The following is a 24825-nucleotide window of genomic DNA, read 5'->3' as shown; positions in this document are numbered from 1 at the left end:
TGTTTTTGTTCCTGTAATCATACAGACCTGTTCTGTTATTGACCTTTTGGCTGGCAGTTTCTTGGTGCTGAGGGGACAAAAGGGGAATGATGTATTTCCACAGTGACTTCTTCGAGGGTGTATCTAAAATCACTTCCAAGTCCTCCATGAGATTGTCAAAACTCCTTAATGAAAATTACAATACATGTTATATTTATATACAATAATTTGCATATTTGTCACTTTCAGTCTTTCACACACACTTCCAAGTATTTCTACCGTACATATCCAATTATAGCCCATGTGAATTTCAGCTTTTTCAGGCACACAGCCATGTATTTCTACCATACACATCCAGTGATAAGCCCATGTCACTTTCAGTTTTTCATGTACTTTTATGTAATTCAACCATTTTTATTCAGTGATAAGCCCATGTCACTTTCAGCATTTCAAATACACTTTTTATATATTTCTACCATATGTATCCAATTACCCCATGTCACTTTTAGCCTTACACATACTCTCATGTATTTTCACCATATATATATATATATATATATATATATATATATATATATATATATATATATATATATATTTATCCAGTGATAAGACCATGTCACTTTCAGCTTTTCATATATACTTGCATGTATTTGTACCATATTTATCCAATGATAAGACCATACTTACTGAAAAAACACATCCTCCACTTTTACAAATTATAAGCAATAATCGTGCATGAAACAATGTTAAATGATAAGATATGTGACCTTCTGACCCAAAACCAATAGTCTTTCTCCTTACTATATATCCAAAAAGTCTAGTAACTGCAGATGATGGATAACTCAAGTTATTTTGTGCAACAATTTTTGCTTCTTTCAGTCACAGTGACATTAAACTTTTGTCCCTAAAATTGATAGGTTTCTTCCTTACCCCAAGTGCAAACCATCCACTAAGTTTGGTAACAGAAAATAACAGAGAACTCAATTTTTTCTGCAGAAACCATTTTTCTTCTTTTGGTCAGTAACACTGACCTTTAAACCCAATTATGACATGGCTTTTTCTTACTCAAAGACATCAGCAAAGTTGGATAACTGAAAATGGTGAACAAGTTGAGTTACTGTGCAAATGAAATTGGTAACATGTAGACAGATGGGCAGCCAAATGCCAGATGGATCATAATAACCTAACTGCTATAACGGTTCATAATCAAATCAAGATACACATATAAAAATGCTACCCAAATTTAATTTGTCTGAACTGAGGGATTTTTGTGCAATCTTGATTATAAGCTTCTCAGTACAGCTGAATGAAGGTATGGACATATGCACAGATGGATAGACAGATGGGACCAACTCATAATGAACATGCTAGAAATAGTGAGGGCATAAAAGTACTCTCTGCTCTTCAAATCATGAGTTGCCAAAGCTTCTGTATGTTCATTATTGCCAATAGAGGATCATGATTCTTAAACTCATCTATAGCAGTGGCTGCAGTCCCATTAACTCTTTAACTACAGCATAGATCAGGTAGTCCAACAGCTTCAACACTGTAGGCTACACAGACCAAAAACATAAAATTAGTTGGCCATATATATATATATTATAGTAATTATACTAAAACTATAGAACTGAATTTTTGTATGCAGGCCACAAAAGACTCATAGGCCACATTTGGCCTATTGGCCTGTACTTGGACCATTTTGTATAAATGGCAGCAATTAATGAATTCTAATTAGTGGTCATAACTTAAGGCCATTTCTTCTATTTCTTCAATGTATGTACCACAAACAACAATAGGCTCTCCCAGGAAAGAAAAAAACATTTACTTCCAATATTATCTTTAGCTGAGTTATTCTTACCAGTTATGTTCAGATCAAAGCATTCTTGTTAAACAAAATAAATACAAAAAATTAAACAACACCAACATGTAAAATCTGTGACTGTTTTGCTTTATTGCTTCATCACACTGAATTTAAATTATTGTTTGTGTCATTTAGTTTGTAAGAGATGAATGTTACAAACAAAATTACACAAAGTGACATTAAAACTTGAAACCTTTACATCATTGATTTATCATATCACACTGAGCTATCCACCAGCAACATGTTCGCAGATGACACAACATTATATTGGATCAATAGGCCATGAGATTGGCAATAAATGTGATTAGTTAAAAATAAATAACTGGTGCAAGCACAATGATATAAAGATAAATGCAGCCAAATCAAAAGCCATGATATGTGTGTATGTATGTATGTATGTATGTATGTATGTATGTATGTATGTATGTATGTATGTATGTATGTATGTATGTATGTATGTATGTTATAGTCCACTAAACAAATGGAAAACTTCTGTTGAGTGTACAATTTTGACAAAGTTTATTCCTGTAGATCCCCAATTTTTATTGCATTTATTGTTGCAATTTCAATATGAGATGCATTAAGCTGCAAGTGTCTATATCATGTTACAATCTAATGCTGAATATAATTATGGACTGTAGGAAAGAGAGACAACAGCAGCTTTAGTGATATGGATTGCTACATCTCACGTCATCATTTTTTAAAATGTTTTCTTAACCCTTTACCTCAGACAACTGTCTTTGGACGCTTCTACAAAAGTCCCATGGAAGCGCCTTTTGACGCCTCTACAAAAGTCCCATGGAAGCGCCTTTTGATGTCGGCTGTAAACATCAGCCATTTTAAGCCAGTTTTCGTAGCGCCACCTTTGGGGAAAACCCCTTATTAGATACTACATTCATTTCTGCGAATGACAATTATATCAGATCATGTGGTCACTGTTTATGTACTGGTCGATATCTGCTATTTAAAGTAACTGGGTCGTAATCTCCACTCTCCAAAATGGCGGTCGCAGATTTCATTCAGTACTTACGAAGTTTTCATGATTAGAATCACAACTATGAAAGATTTAACCTAGGTAAAGGCTCTGATATTGATGTAGGCAGCAATTAGTTTTTATAAATTATCAAATTCAGATGACTTAGTGATGTAGATGCAGATGAACAACTTGTAAATTTAGAGTATGAGAAATGGCAGCTACGGTTGGTCACACGGCCTCACTGACATGACGGTGAATGAGTTCTCTCCAGATTTTAAAGCACATAACAAATTCTTCCGTGATAAATAATTACACAGCTATAACAATCGGACTTTACTCTTAAATTGTTCCACATATAATAGATGTGTACCAAAAATGTAAAATGGTTAAAATTGCTGTTAAACGTAACATACACTATATTAACAGTTCACAGGCAGGCTATGTGTATGCGGTTGACTAGGTAACATGTGTTCTATTTATAGCGAGCTGCACTTTGTCACTATGCTCTAAGAGGTAAAGGGTTAATTCAGGTAATTTTTGGCCTTTGATTAATTTACCTGTTTTCTGAGTACAGCTGCAGAGCTTTCTTTAGTTGTGACCTTTCCCTGGAGGTCAACAGGTACTCCACCTGCTGTTGGAATGATGAGATCTGGACCCGGGAAGGAGGTTTGGGGAGGTGAGAGTCATAGCTTGACTGAGTGCTGCTTTCATCCACTACATAGGAAAATGAAAAGAGTCATCAGTGGAATGGATATTCATCACTCTGACTGATTGTAGCTGTTTACAATGTAACAATAAAATGAATCTACAATTTTAATTCTAACGACCTTGACCTCTGATCCGTCAGTTGCTGACTCGACAGTCAGCTATGGTTCTTGAAAGGTAAAGCAACTACAAAGTTGATAAACAATGGGTGTAGGAAACATATGAAAAGGAGATTTAACATGTGAAATCCACAATGACAGTTTAGTTTCTGTGAGCTTGATCTCTGACCTTGTTTTAATGAAAACTGGATGCAGGAAACTTGTCTTAGAAAGCAGAAGAAACAAATGTACAATGTCAACTATAGTGACCATGACTTTTAACCCTTTAGCCACAGAATCAACAAGGAGATGATCTTGCCTAAGTGTACTTTACCTATGAAGTTTGAAGAAATTAGTTCAAGGAAACTTGCAGCAATTACAATTGCATTTTGCACATACAGAAATGTTGTTGTTGTTGTAGGGTTTAACACCATTTTTCAGCACACGATAGGCTATACATGGCGGCCAGTATTAATGGTGGAGGAAGAACCTGGGAAAACTCCAGAAAGAACCACCGACCCACGAGAAGCTACTGGCAAGCTTTCTCACATACCCATGTTGGCTGAATCTGAGACTCAAACCCAAGCAGACAGAGGTGAGATGGCAATGATCCGTAACGGACAGCACTTTAGACCACTCAGCCACTCGGGGCCCCCATACAGAAATAAAAACCACAGCAAACTCATCATGTTGAGGATACCACAGACAAATGGACAGCTTCATCCCTCTTCACTATTGGTTAATAGGATAAAAGAAGAGACCCAGCAAATATGGATGATTCATATTGCATTAGCCTGCACCCTTGTGATCCAACAATCTAATAAAATACAATTATTTGTTTCCACCTACCCCCACACAAATACCAAGTTCGTCAAGGTAACCTAAACCTGATCAGGTCTTAGCACCCTTTTAAGGAATCTACGTTATAAAATTAGATTTGATAATGCTTGTTTAAACTGTTTCTAAGATATCTTGTTTACATGCTTAGACTACCAACGGAGGTCTGCTTCTAATATGGCAGTAGCTGGAGAAGAGATATAATTGGGATCTTCTGGGTAACAACATCAAAGTTAGGTGTTATTTATAAATGAAAAAGTTCTGTGATTTTAGTACAAAACCTTTAGGGCAGAATCTGAGCACAGCCAATCATGGCACTGCAGCTTGAAAAGTGTATATATATATATATATATATATATATATATATATATATATATATATATATATATATACACACACACACACAAATCACCATTTGCCAATCCTGAGACAAAACCAAAAGCTCTCACCATTTTTAGACCAGTCTGGTGTGTTGAGCAACTTTCTGCCACTGTTGAGATTGATCACCTCTGAAAAAAAGACAAACCTAATAACAAGTATATTTGTAACTTAGCAATGCCAAGCTTGTGTTAATAGACTGAATATAGAAAGGTCACAAGTCAGGTTGGATCACTACATAACATTTAAGATGCTTTGAAGCAAAGTGCCCACTTCAAATTTAGCAGCAAATTAAGGGAAATAAGCAATCTTAAGGAAAAAGTCAATAAAATGATAAACTAAGCCAAAACAGTTCACTATAAAATGTTCTGAATGAAAATAAATTTAATTGTAAACCCATATAAAAAGTCTTGAATGAGTTTGGTGCAGGTAAACTGACACTTCATTTCTTAATCACATTGGCACTTATAATGATCATCCAAGTCAAATTTAAAATATTTTAATGATTTCTTTGTACAAAATACTTGAATGAATGCTTTGTACAAATATATTAATGAATTCTCAGAACAAATATTTTAATTAATTCTATATACATAGTGCCAAAAAGCTAAAATAACCATAGAACTTTAAAGCATGTCAAAATAAAAATACATGAAATAAGCCCTGATTTTGGGTTAAAGCATACAGAAAATATGAATGATTTCTAAAGCTGATGGGCATGAACTGGTTGGACCATTGCTACTAAAAGCAGGTGCTCCTTCTATAACCCTTTACCTCATACAAGTGCCTTTGGACGCCTCTACCCAATTTGCATACAAGCGCCTGCCTTTTGATGCCTGCTGTAAACATCAGCCATTTTGAGCAGATTTTCATAGCGCCACCTTCGGGGAAAACCTCCTATTAGATACTACATTCATTGCTGTGAATGACCATTATGTCAGATCACGTGGTCGCTGTTTATGCTCTGGTCAAAATCTGCTATTTAAAGTAACTGGGTCATATTCTCCACTCTCCAAAAGGTTGCGGATTTCATTCCGTACTTACTGACGTTTCACGATTAGAATCACAACTATGAAAGCTTCAATAGCTTTGGTAAAGGCTCTGATATTGATGTAGGCAGCAATTAGTTTTTATAAATTATCAAATTCAGATGACTTAGTGATGTAGATGCAGACAAAAAAACTTGTAAATTTCGAGTATTAGTAAATGGCAGCTATGGTTCATTGACTTGATGATGAATGAGTTCCCTCAAGATTTTAAAGCACATACAAAATTCTTCCATGAAAAATATTATACAGTTATAACGATCAGACTTTATTCTTAAATTTTTCCATACAAAATAGATGTATACCAAAAATGTAAAACGGTTAAAATTGCTGTTAAACATAACATACACTACACTGCTTAACAGTTAACAGGCGGGCCTATGTGTATGGAGTCGAATAGGTAACAGGTGTTCTATTTAGAGCATACTGCACTGGGTAACTTTGCTACATGTGTATCGAAGGGCTAAAAAGCCATACACTCTATATGAGGTAAAGGGATAACAGAGTATAGCTTTTATTGGGTAATCAGAGTATTAATTCAAACCAATTTTCAGTCTTGGACAACTGCCAACTATTACGTAACCCCACTGCACAAAACTAGCATAAACAATGTAAATAACTTTAGACCCATCTCTACTCTTTATTGTCTTATCAAGTTACTAGAACAAAAACATTCTGAACACTTATTATCTTATTCATGGTAATCACTTTGACTTATGACAGAATCACTTGTGTGAGCTGGAATCACTGGAGGAGAAATGGTCAGCACTATTACAATTGATATCTGCAAAAGTTTTGATCTTGTAGACCATGTTTGCTTAAAATATTTTTTTAAACTAAGGGAAGACATTTTAAATTTGTTTATATAACTGATAGAGTACAAAAGAGAAGCTTCAAATAGAAGCAGAAAATACTAGTCGTGAAGTCCCACAAGGTTCTATTCTTGGACGACCATTATTCATCCTTTTATTAGTGACTTGTCCCTGCATATTTGATTTCTTCCAGGGACCTCTAAGAAGACAAATTTACACTATCAGATTCAGAAAAAAACAAAAAACGAACTTGAAAATAATCTACAAATATTAAAATAATCTGCAAATGCCCTACATAGATACTGAAGTATCAGAAGAAAAGAAATGATTCTCAATACAGGAAAGCCAAAAAGGACATCCTTATAACAACACAATAAACGTTTGTGGTTTTAGAGAAATGACATCAATGTGAAGACAAACAAGTCTTCAAATTGGTGGATAGGCCTTTGTTGGGGAAAAAGTCCTATTGAATTCACTGATGAATTGTTGTTTGTTAAATCTTTAAATTTAAGATTTGTAGCAGCCAAAGAATTCACAATAATTCATCATCATCATTATCATCACCGTGTGCCACCTGAGGCAGCATTGCTGTAGATGTACATCTGCACCAGTATATGTGATCTTTTGCCATTTGCCATTCAGTCTTAAGTTAAACTCCTTGAGTTTCTGCTCCATAATTCAAAATTAAGTGCATCTTGTCTTCCCACTGGTTGCTTTCACTCCCATTCTGGTTTTCCAATTGCAGTTTTAAGTGCCCAATTGTAACCCATATCAGTAGATGCACTAGCAATGTAACCAAAGCACTGCAGTGTCTAGACATGATGGTATCTGTGACCAGCAGTTGCTTCATTCTGCCTCTGATCTCTGCATTCATTCTTCCTCCTGCCAGGTTGAGCAATCAGAACTGTAGCAGCTTAGACAGTGGAATGATGTTACTGACATAGTCAAGGTCAGTAAAGATCTGGTTACTTATTGCATTGGCATAGTCAAGGTCAGTAAAGATCTGGTTACTTATTGCATTGGCATAGTCAAGGTCAGTAAAGATCTGGTTACTTATTGCAATGGCATAGTCAGGGTCAGTAAAGATCTGGTTACTTATTGCATTGGCATAGTCAAGGTCAGTAAAGATCTGGTTACTTGTTGCTGTACCCAGCTGTCCCTACCATGCTGTTCATTCCAATGTCAAGTCCACTGATAGCAAGAAAACATTTGGGGCAATGGCACAATACCTGTATAATGACACTGTTGATATGAAACCATTGTGAACATTCACCAGTGACTCTGATGCAGCTGAGGGTGTTGGTATAGAGGGTTTTCATCAGGATGATGACCTTGTAAGAGAGTCCTAGGATTTTCATCTGGATGATGACCTTGTCCTGTACTCTCAAGAACAACATCTCTGTCCACTTAGTCAAAAGCAGCTTTGAGGTCAATGCGACTTACAAACTGTGGTTGGTTAAGTATCTTCAATGTGTTGAGTGTAAGGACCTTTGGTAATTATTGCAGTCCTGCTGATTGCCTTTCTTGGACAGAAGGAAGATACCATTAATCCAATCATCAGGGATGCAACCCATCTCCCACTCAGAACCAAATCACCCTGTTAGCCATGCTATCCAGTCACTTCAAGTCTTCAGCAAATTGCTCATGATACAACTCATCATGGTTGCTTTTCCATTTTTTTTATTTCTTGAGTGCCGCAAGTACCTTGACCTCCATTAGTGGATTGAAATTCATGCTTTGGTTATGGTTGGCTGGATTAGTAGCATCTTTAGCTCCTGGGATGGGGCGGGGTAGCAGGAAGACTGTTTAGCAGCTGCGAGTTGAATTGTGTTCCTGTCATTGTTTTTGCTTATGCTTTGCTGTTCTAAAGAATCTTATCTGCTGAATCTTCAACGAGGCCCGAAGATGATCCAGAAAAATGACCTGCGTAAGTTTCTGAAATTAACAAATGTGTTCCATAATACAATATCAAGCTAAGGTCTCCTCTGTGGATTTGCTATCAGTCCAATTTTGCTTACCTAATACTGTTTCTTACAGATTTTAAAAGATTGTGACTGATGTTTAAATTGCCACACAGTCTGGCAGCTCTTCTGGACCCTATGACTTCCAGCATTTTCTTTGAAGTATAGTCTTTTTTGACACTCTATGCTTGACCGACATGTAGTTTGTCAGTTTTGTTCAATAAATCATTGACACACTCTCAGGATTGTTCCTTGTCTTCAGAAAGTGCTGTGAAGTGGTTTAGAATTTAGACTAGCTGAGCCACAAAGGGATTTTTTTCGTTTTGTATTGTCATATTTCATGGATTTTGCTGATTTCTTTTGGCAGCACTTCAGTGTGGTCAAGACGGCAGCAGTGACTGGTCAGTGGTCAGAGTAAAATTTGACTGAGTCGAAGAATTTGCAGATTGAAACTGTCAGCCACTTTCCATTTACCTGGGTATGAACAATTTTCTTGTCGCCTAAAATTCATGAACTACAATGAATGTGTGGTGGCCAGAACTGCGACACACTAATTCTCCACTGATATCCCAAGAATTAAGGTAAATTCACATTACGTGTTGACATGTTTTGTAAATTCTGCCCATCTAAATAGGAAATATATAATGTTTAACTAAATATTATGAGAAAGCTGGTGTCTGATTTGATTTTATCCATGATATTTACTGTCAGGTTTAGTCCTCTAGATTGTTATGCTACCTGTTAAATTAACAATGTGTATTGAAACATTTACCCATGAGTACATGAGATGGGAGGCCTATGGTCTTGGTGCAGTACTCCCTGTGTTGGGGCGACATTCTGGCCAGCAGAAACATCCACAAGCTCTTCTTGGATGGTGTGTCCAAAATCTGGGTCACATAGTCATAAAACTCCACTATATTGCTGCAAATATTACAAACCTAAAATGTTATTCTGAGTATGAAACAACTGACCACAATTGTAGGTTTAATAGCAAATTGTTATACTTCCAAAGACATGTGATGCATTAACAATATTAGATGTGCATATAGAAAGATACCATAAATTTTTGTGACAATACCACTCTAGAGTAAAGGTCAAAAGAACCATTTGTAGCAAGATTATTTTAAAAAAAAGAATGTATTATTCATTAAAGGGCTTGGCCAATTTTGCACTTGAGGATATACAGAGTTATTGATCATTCTGTTATGGTTCTACTAACAACATGCCAATTTGTATATAGTATCATAATAATTGGAATCCATGGATTGAGTTTAAATATTTTTCAAGTGTGGTAATGTATAAATAGCACCATTTACACTAAAAGTTTAATACATGATCCTAAGTATTTGTACTTGACTGACTGTCCCTGTGGTGATAAAAAGACTGAAAAACACCCATTTATTAAGATGACAAAACATATCAAATTTTGCAAAGGGAGACAAGTAATGAGTGTACTTGATTCAATAGTCACCGTGTCTATCGAAAATGACAGAAAGATTGGCAATCTTTCAAAAAAAGAATGATGAAAAATTATTCAACATACATAGGAATCTGCTAAATAGATTAGGCAAGCTTTTCTGTGTATATAGGAAAGAAGTTTTGGACCAAAATATATTAAAGAATATCACTGTAATTTGCGTATATTTTATCTCTGCCCCCAGCTTTGAATGCAAGAGGCAGGGACCAAAAACCATACCATCTCATAGAGGGTCATCTATGGGCAACTGATGTACAAAAATTTGGCAAATTTCCATACATTATTGAAGGAGGAGAAGTGGTTACAGCCAGACAGACAAATGGAAGGTGACCCAATATTCCCCGCCACTAAAGTGTGGGGATAAAAATTACATTTGTGTAATTACTCACTGCAATACACATCATGACAGAGCAGTCTTGATATAACACTTATAAAGAGATATACCTCGTGGTTACTTCCATAAAAATGGTTAATGTAAGCTTCACTTGTTCTCCAGCCACCTGAGTAAGTGTAAAGCCTATTTCTCCATCAAAATTCACCATAATATAAGAAACTTTCTAAGTTATTGACTTTCTTTACTTGCAAGTCAATGAAATTTAACAGTTGAAATAATTATATTGAATTCTCATGGATTAAATATAGGCCATTCTTTAGAATTCAGGGTGTGTGTGTGTGTGTCAAGCGTATGTATGCTGTTGATGTTGTTGTTCTAAGGTTTAATGCCATTTTTCAGCACAGGATAGGCTATACATGGTGGCCAGTATAACTGGTGGAGGAAGAACCACTGACCCATGAAAAGCTACTGGCAGGCTTTCCCATGTACCCATGCTAGCCGAGCCTTGGACTCGAACCCACGCAGACAGAGGTGAGATGGCAGTGATCCGGAATGGTGAGCGCTTTAGACCACCATATGTATGCATGTGGGGTGTGTGTAAAAAAGTATCCATGTGTATGGGGGGGGGAAGGTGTCAAGCTTTGTCAGATTTTTGCATACATACTAAATGGATGGCCCCTTTTTGTATGACCCTAAGAAACTGACATAAATGCTAACATATCCAAAAGTCACTGAAGTGTGAAATACAAGTAAAATAAACCTACAGTTGTAGTACATTGTAATTACCATGGTAGTACATTGGTATTACAGTGGTATACATGTATATTGGTAGCAAAGTGGTAGTACAGTGGTAATATACTAGCAGTACAGTGGTAATACATTGGTAGTACAGTAGTAGTACAGTGATAGTACAATGGTAGTACAGTGGTCTAGCTCTAATAAAGCTACTCTTCTACACTAAAATGCTGGCCTTTTAAAAATGGTGGCCTCTCTTGAATGGGATAAAACGTATAAATATACAATTCTGGTGTTGGACATTTTGACATCTGATCAAAGAGGTGGCCCCTCTTGTTAGGGGATTGTGATTACAGTATGATCAAGGAGGCGGCCTCTCCTCATGCTCAAAATACAGTATGATCAAGGAGGTGGCCTCTTCTTACAATCACAATACAGTATGATCAAGGAGGTGGCCTCTTCTCATGCTCACAATACAGTATGATCAAGGAGGTGGCCTCTTCTCATGCTCAAAATACAGTATGATCAAGGAGGTGGCCTCTTCTCATGCTCACAATACAGTATGATCAAGGAGGTGGCCTCTTCTCATGCTCACAATACAGTATGATCAAGGAGGTGGCCTCTTCTCATGCTCACAATACAGTATGATCAAGGAGGTGGCCTCTTCTCATGCTCACAATACAGTATCATCAATGAGGTGGCCTCTCCTCATGATCACAATACAGTATGATCAAGGAGGTGGCCTCTTCTCATGCTCACAATACAGTATCATCAATGAGGTGGCCTCTCCTCATGATCACATTACAGTATGATCAAGGAGGTGGCCTCTTCTCATGCTCACAATACAGTATGATCAAGGAGGTGGCCTCTTCTCATGCTCACAATACAGTATGATCAAGGAGGTGGCTTCTTCTCATGCTCACAATATAGTATGATCAAGGAGGTGGCCTCTTCTCATGCTCACAATACAGTATGATCAATGAGGTGGCCTCTCCTCATGCTCACAATACAGTATGATCAAGGAGGTGGCCTCTTCTCATGCTCACAATACAGTATGATCAATGAGGTGGTCTCTCCTCATGATCACAATACAGTATGATCAAGGAGGTGGCCTGTTCTCATGCTCACAATACAGTATGATCAAGGAGGTGGCCTCTCCTCATGCTCACAATACAGTATGATCAAGGAGGTGGCCTCTTCTCATGCTCACAATACAGTATGATCAAGGAGGTGGCCTCTCCTCATGATCACAATACAGTATGATCAAGGATGTGGCCTCTCATGATCAAAATACAGTATGATCAAGGAGGTGGCCTCTCCTCATGATCAAAATACAGTATGATCAAGGAGGTGATCTCTTCTCGTGATCACAATACAGTATGATCAAGGAGGTGGCCTCTCCTCATGATCACAATACAGTATGATCAAGGAGATTTCCTCTTCTCACAATCACATTACAGTATGATCAAGGAGATTTCCTCTCCTTTTAGGGGCTTCAAGATGGGGATCAAAGTATGCTGTTATTCTGATTAAGATGCATTCATATACAAAGCTAACAACGTGTGAGCAATTCACTTAAATGCAGACTTAACTAAGTAAATATAGTGTGAATTTAGGTAATAGTGACCTACTTTTAGTTGAGTAATTTTGTAAAATATATTTACATACAAGCTGCATGAAATTGGTTTTCATTGTATCTATGAAGGTGACTTTAATGCAAAATATGAACTTTAGGTCAAAGTGATTTACTTTTGATGGATAAACAGTTAGAAATGGGCACTTTACAGATGGACAATGGTAACACTTTTAATCCCTCTTTCAACATTTGTGGCAAAGCTTTACAACTAAAGATCACTCACCTGGTTGTCAACTGTTGAAGAGCTAAATGCGTGCAATTGGGCAAGACATCTGGGTGAATAGATATTTCTTCCCATATTGTCATTAACTGTACATGTTAAGAAAACAGTTGTTTCAAAGTTTCTTTATAATTGGCATCTTCATCCATATCGGATTGTGCAATATTATTTATCCAACAGTAAAATACCTTATGCTAGGATGCCTTGTCAAAATTTTGTTGAGCACCTTTTAAAGATAAAGTTATTTAAATGTTTTTATATTTTTAGTAATGGTGGCAATTTTAGATGGCAGGTCTGCACAATTGCATGCATTTGAAAGCCTATCAAACTAGTATGCTTTCTTTGAAAATTAGCCAAATTCTGACAAGGAACTCTTGAGAAATTGTTCAAGTATACTTTTTTGTGGTCACAGCACTCATATCTGATGGCAGGTCAAACCTGTAAGGCCTTCATGCCAGGATGTTTTGTTTCAGATTTCGTTAAACCTGTAAGGCCATCATGCCAGAATGTTTTGTGTTAGTATTTGTTCAAACCCATAAGGCCTTCATGCCAGGATCTTTTGCTTCAGATTTTGTTAAACCTGTAAGGCCTTCATGCCAGGATGTTTTGCTTCAGATTTTGTTAAACCTGTAAGGCCTTCATGCCAGGATGTTTTGTGTCAGTATTTGTTCAAACCCGTAAGGCCTTCATGCCAGGATGTTTTGTGTCAGTATTTGTTCAAACCCATAAGGCCTTCATGCCAGGATGTTTTGTGTCAGTATTTGTTCAAACCCATAAGGCCTTCATGCCAGGATGTTTTGTGTCAGATTTGGTCAAACCTGTAAGGCCATCATGCCAGAATGTTTTGTGTCAGTATTTGTTCAAACCCATAAGGCCTTCATGCCAGGATGTTTTGTTTCAGATTTTGTTAAACCTGTAAGGCCATCATGCCAGAATGTTTTGTGTCAGTATTTGTTCAAACCCATAAGGCCTTCATGCCAGGATGTTTTGTGTCAGTATTTGTTCAAACCCGTAAGGCCTTCATGCCAGGATCTTTTGTGTCAGATGTGGTCAAAATTATTAAATTATTTTGGTGATTTCTGTGAAATAAGTTGCTTGAAGGTTTTTCTTTTTTTAGTACACATACTGATAACTATATTTAATGACAAATCAGCAATATGTTTTATAAAAGTTAATGCCTTTCATGCCAGTGATATTTTTGTCAAATTTGGTCAAATCATGTTGAATGGTTTTTGAAAAGACTTCATTTCAATGTTGTTCTATTTTGTTTTCGTAATCCTTAATCACCTCTGTCTTTCAGATTCGAAATGCATTCTTAAGTGGATGCTGTCATATTTGGTCAAATCCTGTTGAATAGTTATTGAGAAGTTGTAGTTTAATTTTTTTTTTATGTATTTGATAACTGCTGCAATATTTGATGGTGGATTTGCATAATTTAGAAAAACTTGAAACTCTGGTTTTCTTGCAAAAACTCTGTTACCTTCAGTAGCCCCCTTACCCCCTTACCCAGAGAGATTCCCAAGCTCAGTAAAATATGCGTAAGAGATGATCAAGATAGACTTTTATGCCCCCAGCATTCTCTTCACTTCTTAATTTCTCAAAAGCAAGAAGGATAGGAAACATCTATTTCTCCCTATTATGGTCTCCGTAGACATTTCAGCTGCCACTTTCTCCCTGTGGATTGTCAAGACAATCAAATGAGCCTATGAGTCTCTCACTGATCGGGACCTCACCTTTATAAAACTTAAAGCCGATGAGGTTCGAACCATTGCTATCTCATGGGCCTACTTTAATCATTCCTCTCAGAGAGACATGAACATTCTATAGAAATGGACCTCTCCTATAGTGAGTACATTTAATTTGTTTTTGATCAGTTTGACATCAGCCTAAAAATTCAGCTAAGCAATAGTGACAGGATAAGTAATTGCTGCTATTAAAATAGTTTTTGAGGGGGTAAACTGATTTTTAAATTATGCAATACTTACCTGTTGCTACATGCTGAATATGCTCCTCTCACCTCGCTCTGATATCTTGTGTAATTTTTGTATGAGAAAAGATGACATATAGGTACATCTACCTTCTGTGCATGACCATGTGACAGAGTGGTGTGCAAAAGGTCAAAGGGTCATACTGACTTTTTCTCCACTCTGGGAGGATGTATTCGCAACATATGGATGGTATATTTTCAGCATGAATGTAGATTAGCTAAGCAATAGCAACAGGTAAGTATTGCATAATTAAAACTAGTTTTATCCCCCCCCCAACTACATATCAGCATTATAACCAGGCTTTAGAAACTGTATGTAAGCAATAAAAAAGCTACCTGACCATTTATAAAGCGCATTAGATCACTGGGATGGTGACGAAATCACAATGGCATCTAAAATTTTGACTGGACAGGATAGCTTTGGCTTTACTTATTCAAATATTATCTGACCAGTTATGTTTACAGATGTGTCACAGTCATTCTCTCCTTTTAAGTGATATTTTCTCCTTCATTAATTCAAGGCATGATTTTCTAATTAAATGTAAATGAATATAAAAAATTCAGATGAAACATTACTTTGAACTGTTATAATCTGAAATAGCCTTCCCCAGACATGCACGTTCTTTCCTGGTCAGTAGGTACTCTGCCTGAAAAAAAATCAATGAATTGTCATAATTAAGGTAGTGATTATATATGAACAAATTGAAGGAAGATACATATACTAAAATGAAGAGAAAATCTGATACACTGGTTATCTCCACACTTTAGTTTGGGAATACTGATCTGATACCCTGGTTGTCTCCACACCTTAGTTTGGGAATACTGATCTGATACCCTGGTTATCTCTACACCTTAGTTTAGCAATACTGATCTGATACCCTGGTTATCTCCACACTTTAGTTTGGAAAAACTGATCTGATACCCTGGTTGTCTCCACACCTTAGCTTGGGAATACTGATCTGATACCCTGTTTATCCCTACACCTTAGTTAAGCAATACTGATCTGATACCCTGGTTATCTCCATACCTTAGTTTGGGAATATTGATCTGATACCCTGGTTGTCTCCACACCTTAGTTTGGAAATACTGATCTGATACCCTGGTTATTTCTCTATACCTTAGTTTGGGAATACTGATCTGATACCCTGGTTATATCTATACCTTAGTTTGGAAATACTGATCTGATACCCTGGTTATCCCTACACCTTAGTTTAGCATTACTGATCTGATACCCTGGTTATCTCCACACTTTAGTTTGGGAATACTGATCTGATACCCTGGTTGTCTCCACACCTTAGTTTGGAAATACTGATTTGATACCCTGGTTATTTCTCTACACCTTAGTTTGGGAATACTGATCTGATACCCTGGTTGTATCTACACCTTAGTTTGGGAATCCTGATCTGATACCCTGGTTATATCTACACCTTAGTTTGGAAATACTGATCTGATACCCTGGTTGTCTCCACACTTTAGTTTGGGAATACTGATCTGATACCCTGGTTGTCTCCACACCTTAGTTTGGGAATACTGATCTGATACTCTGGTTGTCTCCACTCTTTAGTTTGGGAATACTGATCTGATACCCTGGTTGTCTCCACACCTTAGTTTCGGAATACTGATCTGATTCCCTGGTTATCTCTACACCTTAGTTTGGGAATACTGATCTGATACTTTGGTTGTCTCCACACCTTAGTTTGGGAATACTGATCTGATATCCTGGTTATCTTCACACCTTAGTTTGGGAATACTGATCTGATATCCTGGTTATCTCCACACCTTAGTTTGGGAATACTGATCTGATATCCTGGTTATCTCTACACCTTAGTTTGGGAATATTGTAATAGTCTCTACCTGTCTATGTGTCTGTCCATCTGTCTATAATCACATCTCTGACAAAACTGCCAGGTGACCTCCCCCCCAATCTGGCATAAAGGTTACCCATATGGTAACCATTTGCAAGAGGGACATGATTAAGGTCACTCTTCTGGGGTCTCTGGGAGGGACAAAAGGTCAAGTATGCAATAATAATAATAATGAGGACTTTGTATAGCGCCTAATCTTTAGAAGCTCTAAGCGCTTTACAACATTAGACAACACCTATAAGATAAAAAAACATATAATAATATTATTACAAAAACAAACACCATGAAATTAGAAAAACATTAAAAAATAAAAAACATGCTGAGAATATTTCAAGTAGGAAACATTATTAGGTCTTTAAGTTTGTTCTTGCAGTCGAAATAAGAGAGTTTTGAGAGCCCTCTTGAATGTGATCACTGTGTCTTTGTGTCTAAGTTCAGTGGGCAATTCATTCCACGTTGCTGGGCCTTGGTATGCAAAAGAACGTTGTCCATATGACTTTGTTTTCATAGTGGGAGTAATGAGTATACGATTGTCAGAAGAGGAGCATAAGTATCTTGCTGGTGTGTACACATGAGTGAGATCGGACAGATATGTTGGACTAGAGTCCGACAGTGAAATGTAACACAGAAAAACAATTTTGTGTTTGATTCTGGATCGAATAGATAGCCAGTGTAGGGTACAGAGCAGTGGGGAGGTGTGCTCTGATTGTGGTACTATAAGTATGATCCGAGCAGCTGTGTTTTGAACTTTTTGAAGTTTCTGGAGTAGATATTGAGATGAACCAGACAGAATTGAGTTACAATAGTCCAGTCTTGAAAGTACTAATGAACACACAAGTGTTTTAGTGGCATCAACTGAAAGATATTTGCGAATTGAGCTGATGTGTCTCAGCTCAAGATATGCAGCCTTGCATATGTTCATGACATGCTGGTGCAATGTGAGAGTACTGTCCAGAGTAACACCTAGGTTTCGTACTGATCGTGTGAATTTAATGTTGGCATTGCTGATATTTATTGTTTGAGGTAAAGGATGTGAATGAGAAAGTCTTTGTGCTGTGATCAGAATGGCCTCAGTTTTATCATCATTCATCTGCAGCTTGTTACATGTCATCCATGATTTCACATCAGAAATGCACCTCTCTACACCTTGGATGGTAGCATCAACTTCAGCTGGGTGGCTAAATTTGTATATTTAGGTGTCATCGGCATACAATTGGTGAGACACTGGATGATGATCTATGACACTTGAGAGCAGCTGAGTGTACAGAATGAAGAGAACAGGTCCAAGAACAGACCCCATATGCTTTATAAAACTTTTATAGGTATTTATGCCATATGCTTTATATAAAGCTGATAGGTCTCTATGCTATATGCTTTATATAAAGCTGATAGGTCTTTATGCCATATGCTTTATAAAACTTTTATAGGTCTTTATGCCATATGCTTTATATAAAGTTGATAGGTATTTATGCCATATGCTTTATATAAAGCTGATAGGTCTCTATGCTATATGCTTTATATAAAGCTGATAGGTCTATATGCCATATGCTTTATAAAACTTTTATAGGTCTTTATGCCATATGCTTTATATAAAGCTGATAGGTCTTTATGCCATATGCTTTATATAAAGCTGATAGGTCTCTATGCCATATGCTTTATATAAAGCTGATAGGTCTTTATGCCATATGCTTTATAAAACTTTTATAGGTCTTTATGCCATATGCTTTATATAAAGCTGATAGGTCTCTATGCTATATGCTTTATACAAAGTTGATAGGTCTATATGCCATATGCTTTATAAAACTTTTATAGGTCTTTATGCCATATGCTTTATACAAAGTTGATATGTCTTTATGCCATATGCTTTATACAAAGTTTCATGGAAACTGACAGTTTTTGAGAAAAATGAAAATACTAATTGTTGATGCACACCAAACAACACACAATGGACAAATTACAATTGCATTAACATTCTGTATCAATATTTTGGACCAAACATTGAGCATTTGCAGGGGTGCCTATAATATGTGTAATAGATTTTGGGTTATGATTCCTTGCTCATGGTTCAAGAGGGTGGGGTGCATGCAATAAAAAGAGTTTTCTGGAGATGGCATACCCTCCCACTTATGTGAAGCATCAAATGGTACATCTTCATTTGCATTGTAGCATAAATACTGAATTAAAAAATGCTAAGTATCAAGCACCTCTATGCAATTTGCCCGATGTGTACCAAGTCTGGTTGAATGTTCTTTAAGAGTTATGCACCAGAAATGAAACATGCTTACAGGATGGACATAATTATGGTGAAATTCCATGATATTACAAAATTGTGACTAAATTTTGACAAAGAACATCCTGGGAGATAAAAATATGCTCCTTCGCACCTGCTTTGATGACATTATTTTTGTAGATTGCAGTTCCTCATAATGTAATCCCATCAATTATCATACAATAGTAAGGGAGTAAATAGAGTCCTCTATATTCCCCATCCCAACATAGTGACATTGAACCCAATACAAAAGGCAAATTCTGATTACTTGTGTAATTATATATATATATATATATATATATATATATATATATATATATATATATATATATATATATATAAAAGTCATATGGATACATTGAGTGGTCTTGGAGTTTTCCTCCAGAAACAAAAGTGTAAATGACAGATGACTCAATGGATAGCCCAAAGAACAAAAATGTAAAAATTCTGAAAGCAAAGAATTCCTAAAATAGCAAAGGGCATATGCAGACCACTAGCATAAAATGTGTTTAAATTTTCAATGAGAATCATAAATGATTTTGAAGCTTTTCTCTGAAAATATAAACACAAATGAAGGATGGATGGATGGATGAAGAGACAACTGGATAACGTTTTTACAAATATTAAAAAAAGCAATTTGAATAGCAAAAGACACATCCATGCCACTAGCCCAATAAACAAAACAAATTTCACAGATATAAATGATTAAGGAGTTTTGCCATGGAAACAAAAGTGTGGACAATGGATGGATGGATGGAAAGATATAAAGATAAAATGGTCAAAAAAATAACAAATGGACAAAAACATTACAAAATTAAACCAGAAGAACTGTGAATTGCAAAGGGCACATTTAGACATGGACAACTAAACTAATATGTGTACCAGGCTTCACTGAGATATACTGAACAGTTATAGAGAGACAGACAAATAGACAGATGGATTAGGAACATACAGACTGACAAAGAGATAGCATATTGGCTTATATTAGTATCGCTGATCCACAGCAATATATTCCCATTACAATCATCCAATTAATCTGACTTCTGAGATGAGATTTGAAATAAGTTGCAATGTCATTCCCTCTTTGGGCAAAAAATTGTATATACTGTAATTATCAACAATAGCAAAAGCAAGAACAAATAATTCTCAATCAGCAAGATTAACAAAGTGGAAAGCAGTATTATCATTACCTTATCTTGCAGCGTATGCCCATCTTTGTTCACTAGATGTTGCTGATCTATATTCAGCCGATCATAATCAGTGTAACTGGAGTTAGATGAAACCGACGAGGTTATGCCAGGGCCATCGAGTCCATGTGGAACTGGTGAGTATACACAATTTAACATTAATAATGTTTGATTAGGAAATATAAAATGTTGACTTTTAGTATTTTTTTTGTAAATTAAAAAACACAAAATATTAATAACTTGAAAAAACAATAACATTCTGCCATTTTTTGCAGTAAAAGTAACCTTTCTCCTTATATTTATATTTTTCATACATGATCACGTGCATTTCAGTAACGTTTCTGGATGTTCGATTAAAAGCCTGCCATAGAAACAACTCAAGACTGTTACTATCTCCATTACCAAAAGTATAATTATAGTCTGTTTCTTTGCCATATGTTTGAGATAGGAAACAGTAAATTCATGAGAAAGTAAGGTTCAGTTACAGATAATAATAATAATAATAATAATAATAAAGACTTTCATTTAGAGAAGGTAACTCAATTAGTTACAGAACTTCCTACCTTGAGGCCTTCTACATGTTATGTACAGTCTGGCGTGACACTAGATAATTAAGTGATTTCAAAAATCAAAGTATCAAGCCTGGAATACATGCACAGGCACATAAACATATATAAAATATAAAATATCATCCTGCATCCTGTTGAGACATTGATTATTAAAGAAGAAATACTAGAAGCCTGCCTTATGTCACTGGGAATGTTGCTCCATACCAGTGGACCAGTATATTGAAAACATTATTTAAACAATTCCTTCTTTGGCCTTGGTATAATGTAATTTTTACTTATGGACCTTAAATTTGGAGTACCATCAGCATAACTTTGGTGAAAGATGTTGCTGAGATAGACAGGAATGGCTTTTCTGATACTTAATGCATCAATTTGGCCTTTCTAAGAAATATTCTTTCATGTATTATCAAAATCTTTACATTATTCATAGCATCCTGAAAATTGTCTATACAGTGATCTAGAATTAAATGGCAAGCCCTCTTTTATAGTCTTAAAAGTGTTATGTCTGAATTAATGGTATTACTCCAAATCCTCAGTAAGCAAAAATAAGAATTAACCTTTTTTTGAAACATGTTTAATGTGAATAGACTAAGTACGATTGTTATCTACGAATACACCAAGAATGTTTAAACCTGTCTTGAAAGACCACTGTTATGAGAGACTACCTGTCTTGAGAAACCAAATTCTCTGTACAGATTTATTGATTATACAGTGTTATGAGAGGCCACACATCTTGAAAGACCATGACTTTTCAACAGAAGACAATTCTACTGCATAACAATACTTTCAAGACATATTTCATTTCAAAAGAGTAAATAACTTACATTCCTGGCCAGGTTCACACCTGATGATATCTAAGATAGGTGATGGCCCACTGTCCTGCAATAGGTGGACTAGGTGAGAATGGCTAGATTTTCTGGAAAAGAAACCATGACCTGTTTTTAAAATTTTCTATCTTCAGTTACCTTCAGGTACCTTCATAATGTTAATTAACCTTCATGTATCATAGTTTAAAATCATTGATAGCCAAAACAAAAAAAATGGTAGTCCTGGGGTAATTGTACCAACCCCTGAAATGATGTCATTCTATATGACAAAAAAGCCAATATATTCATAGAAAATATATAAATAGCACAAAATAAGGGATAATTTTAAATATAATAGTTTACTATTGTTTCCATTTGACTGAATTTTAATTGTCAACGTAATGGTGCAACTCATCAGGATATGAAGCATAAAAGCGATACCAATGTGAGTCACCTTAACACCGAAAGCACCAGATGTTGGTATCAAGGTCAAATTCCAACATTACTCTGTCACAAAGTGACTTGCAAGCATAACAGAGAAATGCAATTCTGTTAAAGTACAGTATGCACCAAGAATCCTATAACATTAAAGTACAGTCTCCACCAAGTGTCCAATAACCTTAAAGTACAGTATTCACCAAGTGTCCTATAACCTAAGAGTACAGTATCCACCAAGCGTCCTATAACCTTTGAGTACAGTATCCACCAAGTGTCCTATAACCTTAAAGTACAGTATGCACCAAGTGTCCTATAACTTAAAGAACAGTATCCACCAAGTGTCCTATAACATTTAAGTACAGTATCCACCAAGTGTCCTATAACCTTAAAGTACAGTATCCACCAAGTGTCCTATAACCTTAAAGTACAGTATCCACCAAATGTCCTATAACCTTAAAGTACAGTATGCACCAAGTGTCTTATAACCTTAAAGTACAGTATCCACCAAGTGTCCTATAGCCTTAAAGTACAGTATCCTCCAAGTATCCTATAACTAGCTTTAAAGTACAGTATCCACCAAGTGTCCTATAATCTTAAAGTACAGTATCCACCAAGTGTCCTATAACCTTAGAGTACAGTATCCACCAAGTGTCCTATAATGTTAAAGTACAGTATCCACCAAGTGTCCTATAACCTTAAAGTACAGTATCCAGCAAGTGTCCTATAACCTTAATGCACAGTATGCACCAAGTGTCCTATAACCTTAAAGTACAGAATCCATCAAGTGTCCTATAACTGCATATAAAGTACAGTATGCACCAAGTGTACTATAACCATCCTTAAAGTATGGTATGCACCACACCAAGTGTCCTACAAATGTCCTTAAAGTACAGTACGCACAAAGTGTCTTATAACCTTCCTTAAAGTACAACATGCAGTGTCCTGCAACCAGCCTTAAAAAGTACAGTATGCACCAAGTGTCTTATAACCTTAAAGTACAGTATGCACCAAGTGTCTTATAACCTTAAAGTACAGTATCCACCAAGTGTCCTATAGCCTTAAAGTACAGTATCCTCCAAGTATCCTATAACTAGCTTTAAAGTACAGTATCCAACAAGTGTCCTATAACCTTAAAGTACAGTATCCACCAAGTGTCCTATAACCTTAGAGTACAGTATCCACCAAGTGTCCTATAACGTTAAAGTACAGTATCCACCAAGTGTCCTATAATGTTAAAGTACAGTATCCAGCAAGTGTCCTATAACCTTAATGCACAGTATGCACCAAGTGTCCTATAACCTTAAAGTACAGAATCCCTCAAGTGTCCTATAACTGCATATAAAGTACAGAATGCACCAAGTGTACTATAACTATCCTTAAAGTATGGTATGCACCACACCAAGTGTCCTACAAATGTCCTTAAAGTACAGTATGCACAAAGTGTCTTATAACCTTCCTTAAAGTACAACATGCAGTGTCCTGCAACCAGCCTTAAAAAGTACAGTATGCACCAAGTGTACTATACCCACTGTTAAAATACAGTATGCACCACACCAAGTGTCCTGCAAATGTCCTTAAAGTACAATATGTACCAGGTGTCTTATAACCTTCCTTAAAGTACAACATGCACAGTGTCCTGTAACCAGTCTTAAAGAGTACAGCATGCACTAAGTGTATTATAACCATCCTTTTCCAGGCCTGGTGTGCCCTATTGCATGTCACAAGATGTGACTAAAGGAGGCAGAAAGAGCAGTGGCTCAGTGGTTAGCAAGCTGGACTCACAATCAAAAGAGTGCATGTTTGAATCCTATACCATGAGATCAGCCTAAGTCAACTATTATAGTACTTCCATATTCGAGGCATTTTACTCTTATTGACTTTACTTTTATTGCCTCACCACTATACAACTGAATTGGAATTTTGTGTTGTACAACAACAATCCAAACTAGTAATTGCTCTGTAGCCTTCACTGATTTACATTCCAACTTCAATCTAAAATAACCAAGTATTACAGGTGCTATGGGGGTTGGGCCAGGGGGTCGGTAGAATACTTTGATGATTGCATATTGATTACCCACCCCCATGCTATGCATCATTTGCCAACCAGCAAATTCTGTGAATTTCTGTCCCCCATGGTGATGTTACAAAAGTTCATAATAATGAAGTAGATGACCTATATGACAGAGGTGTAAAGTTGATAAGCAGATATGGAGAGAAACAGAGTTTCAACAGTCTTCATACAGCACTCAAAAATATTGACCTTGACCTAGAGTATGAGATCTCAAATGTGCAATGCAATACATTTTTTAATAATTATATATATGCATACCAAGCTTCATCCATGTATCTTAAAATGCTGCTAAGTTATCAAGCAGAGAGGCAAATGTGACTAAAACAAAATATTGAACTGTGGCGTTGACATTTGACACACATTCTAATGATAATACAGTGAAACCCTTCACACCTCAGTATACTTATATTTTCAGTCTGAAACTTTCCTTTGTTAATATCATCATTTTTTTCCCCAGTAAAAGGAAACCCCATCAACACTCAATACTGAAACAAATTTCAATCGTAAATTTAAATTTTATGCTAAAAAATAACCTATAAAACCAAAATTCAGTGAAACTTGGATATATATTTTAG

The 24825-nt window shown here is 36.2% G+C and overlaps 1 protein-coding gene across 1 annotated transcript in view; it reads right to left on the bottom strand.

The window, feature by feature from the left end:
* Positions 1-24825, bottom strand: part of LOC149806093 (delphilin-like) — a 147312-nt gene that overhangs the window by 71570 nt on the left and 50917 nt on the right. Inside the window, exons 6-12 of the mRNA XM_089950970.1 lie at positions 21760-21851; positions 20370-20500; positions 15622-15692; positions 9429-9577; positions 4909-4968; positions 3377-3533; positions 28-164 (exon numbers count right to left, since the gene is read on the bottom strand). Of these exons, the coding sequence (XP_089807096.1) occupies positions 28-164; positions 3377-3533; positions 4909-4968; positions 9429-9577; positions 15622-15692; positions 20370-20500; positions 21760-21851 (797 nt within the window). The remainder of the gene's footprint in view (positions 1-27; positions 165-3376; positions 3534-4908; positions 4969-9428; positions 9578-15621; positions 15693-20369; positions 20501-21759; positions 21852-24825) is intronic.

Source organism: Sinohyriopsis cumingii, chromosome 2 (assembly GCF_028554795.1).
Source record: "Sinohyriopsis cumingii isolate HCF-2022 chromosome 2, ASM2855479v2, whole genome shotgun sequence".
In the NCBI taxonomy this organism is placed as follows: Eukaryota; Metazoa; Mollusca; class Bivalvia; order Unionida; family Unionidae; genus Sinohyriopsis; species Sinohyriopsis cumingii.
The sequence above is the reverse complement of the archived record's forward strand: the minus strand, read 5'-3'. Positions and strand labels throughout refer to the sequence as shown.